This window comes from Rosa chinensis, chromosome 1, assembly GCF_002994745.2.
Source record: "Rosa chinensis cultivar Old Blush chromosome 1, RchiOBHm-V2, whole genome shotgun sequence".
Classification (NCBI taxonomy): Eukaryota; Viridiplantae; Streptophyta; class Magnoliopsida; order Rosales; family Rosaceae; genus Rosa; species Rosa chinensis.
In genome coordinates, this window is record NC_037088.1 from 15,371,894 (window position 1) to 15,374,744 (window position 2,851).

General features: G+C 37.8%; 1 protein-coding gene across 1 annotated transcript; it reads right to left on the bottom strand.

Moving 5' to 3' along the window:
- Window positions 1–477: 477 nt before the first annotated feature.
- Window positions 478–2,646, bottom strand: LOC112181799 (LEAF RUST 10 DISEASE-RESISTANCE LOCUS RECEPTOR-LIKE PROTEIN KINASE-like 2.2). The gene is made up of 2 exons (XM_024320201.2): window positions 2,528–2,646; window positions 478–1,888 (listed from the first exon to the last, which is right to left on the bottom strand). The coding sequence occupies exons 1-2, from the start codon at window positions 2,610–2,612 to the stop codon at window positions 615–617; spliced, it is 1,359 nt and encodes a 452-aa protein (XP_024175969.1). The 5' UTR covers window positions 2,613–2,646; the 3' UTR covers window positions 478–614.
- Between the last annotated feature and the right edge of the window lie 205 nt (window positions 2,647–2,851).

Consider the following 2,851-nt stretch of genomic DNA (forward strand, 5'->3'; position numbering starts at 1 on the left):
CAACTGTAAGCATCTTTCTTGCTTGCAAAATACAAGATACATGGCGCCCTCTGACTGATGTACTTGGTGAGGCATCTTATATGGTTCACAAATCAGATGCTTCAACTGGCAGCACTCGAATCTAAAAATTTTCCCGATATAGGTTTTGCTGGGTTTATTAAAAAGGGTATTATTGGCAAAACTTGCTGTGTATATTTAGAATTTTTATAATCTCGCTAGATATATTTAGATATTTGCCGAGTACATTTAGAAAGACCATTTTTTAATTATTCTGTATAGTTTGACTTATCCTAGTGTAACGAGGATTTATTACTTTCTTTATTGCAATCTTGATTTTACCTCCTTAAACCCCATCTGAAATCCTATTACAGATGAATAGAGCATACTAAAAACTCTGATATGGTAATTTAGCCGAAATTCAGTAGGTTCTATGGCAGTCCTTATCTTACGACATAAGTACATATATAACAAGAAGGGATACATCTAACAAATGAAATTTACATATATATCAAATACATTACATTCTGCATTGGTACTGAAATCAATTTAACAACCGAGCAACAGAAAATATATGAAATTTTGACTGTTGGACATACAACAATCTTGATTGTAACCTATTCGACAACTAGCTCAATTTCATGCGTCACACTAGGGTGTGGATCAATCATTGTAGCTGATGCCGAAGTACTAGTGTTGTCATCTGTTCCACTATTTTGACTGAAATTTAGTTGCGGAGATTGCACATGTTCAAAGGGGCAAGGAGGTGGAGTAATTTCTTTATGCCCCTCCAACATTTGCACTACATTGCTCATGAGAGGTCTTGCTTCTGGTGAATGCTGAATGCACCACAGAGCTATCATTAACATCCTCTCTGCTTTTCCCCTGTCTCTCTCTTCGATCCCACAGCGCAATAACAGTGTTGCTAAGTCATTTTTCTCAAACATGTTCCATGTCCACTTAGGTAGCCAGTCTCGAGACTCGCTCACATTATCGTCGCAGTGTCTTCTTCTTCCAACAATCTCAAAGAGAAGAATACCAAAACTGTAAACATCACATTTGTGAGTCACAGGATAAGGCTTCCACATCTCTGGCGCTGCATATCCAGCTGTCCCTCTGAAATTGGTTAGGAGCATTCGACTACTCCCTCTATTGCAAAGCTTGGCGAGTCCAAAATCCGCAACCTTGGGATTCAAGTTCTCATCCAGAAGCACATTTTCGGGCTTAATATCATAGTGAATGATCTTTTGTTCACACTCCTCATGCAAATAAGCCAACCCTTTTGCAGTTTGGACTGCAATAACATGAAGCTTCTCTAAATCTACTTCTCCATTGTCACTGAACAATAACTTGTCAAGAGAACCATTCTCCATGTACTCATAGACAAGGGCTTTCATTTCGGGGGCGAAGCAGAAGCCATAGAGTCTAACCAAATTGACGTGGTAAGTTCTTCCCAAGGCTCCAACTTCTGCCATAAACTGCTCTTCAACTATCTTAGCCCTATTGTTGTTCGTAAGGACCTTGACAGCCACTTGTACTCCATTTTCGAGAAGCCCTTTATATACTACTCCAAAACCGCCTGAACCTAATATGTTAGAGTAGCTATAGTTATGTGTGAATTCTGCAATTTGCTTCGCTGAGTAAGTTATAGGCTTCTCTCTTGCCATGTTGCTTAGAAACCCTTTGATTGTCGGAAACTCAGCCTGGGAATCAAAAGCTACTGGAAATTGAACACGTCTCAAGTCCACTGCTACTTTGTTGTTGGAATCGTTGTCGGTATTGCTACTACTTATCTTGGCAGAAATTGGAATAGAACTTCCAGACTTTTGCACGCAGTTAATAATGGCACATATAATGGCTGTAACAGCAATGATCAGTACCACAGTAGAAACTGAAACAGAAGAAAAGAAAACAAAAGTGAGAAATGAAAATAGAATTGAAATTTTTTGGACAAAGTATCAAATTTATGTAACAAAGTCAGTTTTAAAAAAGAATTGAATTGAAAACAAAATGAAGCAAAAAAACATGCTTCTTTTGAGAAATATTGAACCATAATTTTATTGTAAATGTGTAATGAGTTTTTTGAGAATGGAGCCAGTAGACGAAAATATATTCATCGAAAGCCAGAATAGGCCATTACATACTCTTCCGCTGCCATTAACAGACAAGAAGTAAGTGGTAGTACCCACAGCGGTACATAGAAACTAGACCCACTCATTGTATAATCAATACGTAGACATAGCGGGGATCCCCCTTTGGTACTACGCCGGAGGCGCTAGAAACCTAACTCTTTAACCAATAAACCTAGCTGCCTAGAGACCTCAATTGGTGTACACCTAGATCCACTAAGAGTTAATTCGACAAGACTAGACCAAATGCAAAAAACTAAATGCACAAAAGTGCCTAGACTGTGTAAATGTGTAATGAGTTCGACTCACAAACTAGTTGTATATTTTTAGTTATAATAATATTAATATTATTAATTGCTTATTGACGTTTCTAGAATGAAATAAATAAAATAAAAACTTACTAACAGAAGCAGCAACAGCCCCGTTGATTGCGGAATTGAAAGATTTCTGGTCACTGTCGACAGTGGTGTCAAATTGGGAGCTCATTCTTTCTTGTTAAAGATGGTAGAATGAATGTTCATGAAAATGGAAATGATAAGAAACGAAGATAGTAACGATATATATAAAGCCACCACATGAGCTTCTGATTATTTGCGTCCATGAAGTCAGCACCCTTGATGCTGCTAAGTGCTAACTGCCTCTTTGCTGGGAAATTCAATGCTACTCGTTTTTAACTTTTTATGTCTCTGACCAATTCTTGGTATGGAAATGTCTTCCCACAGACT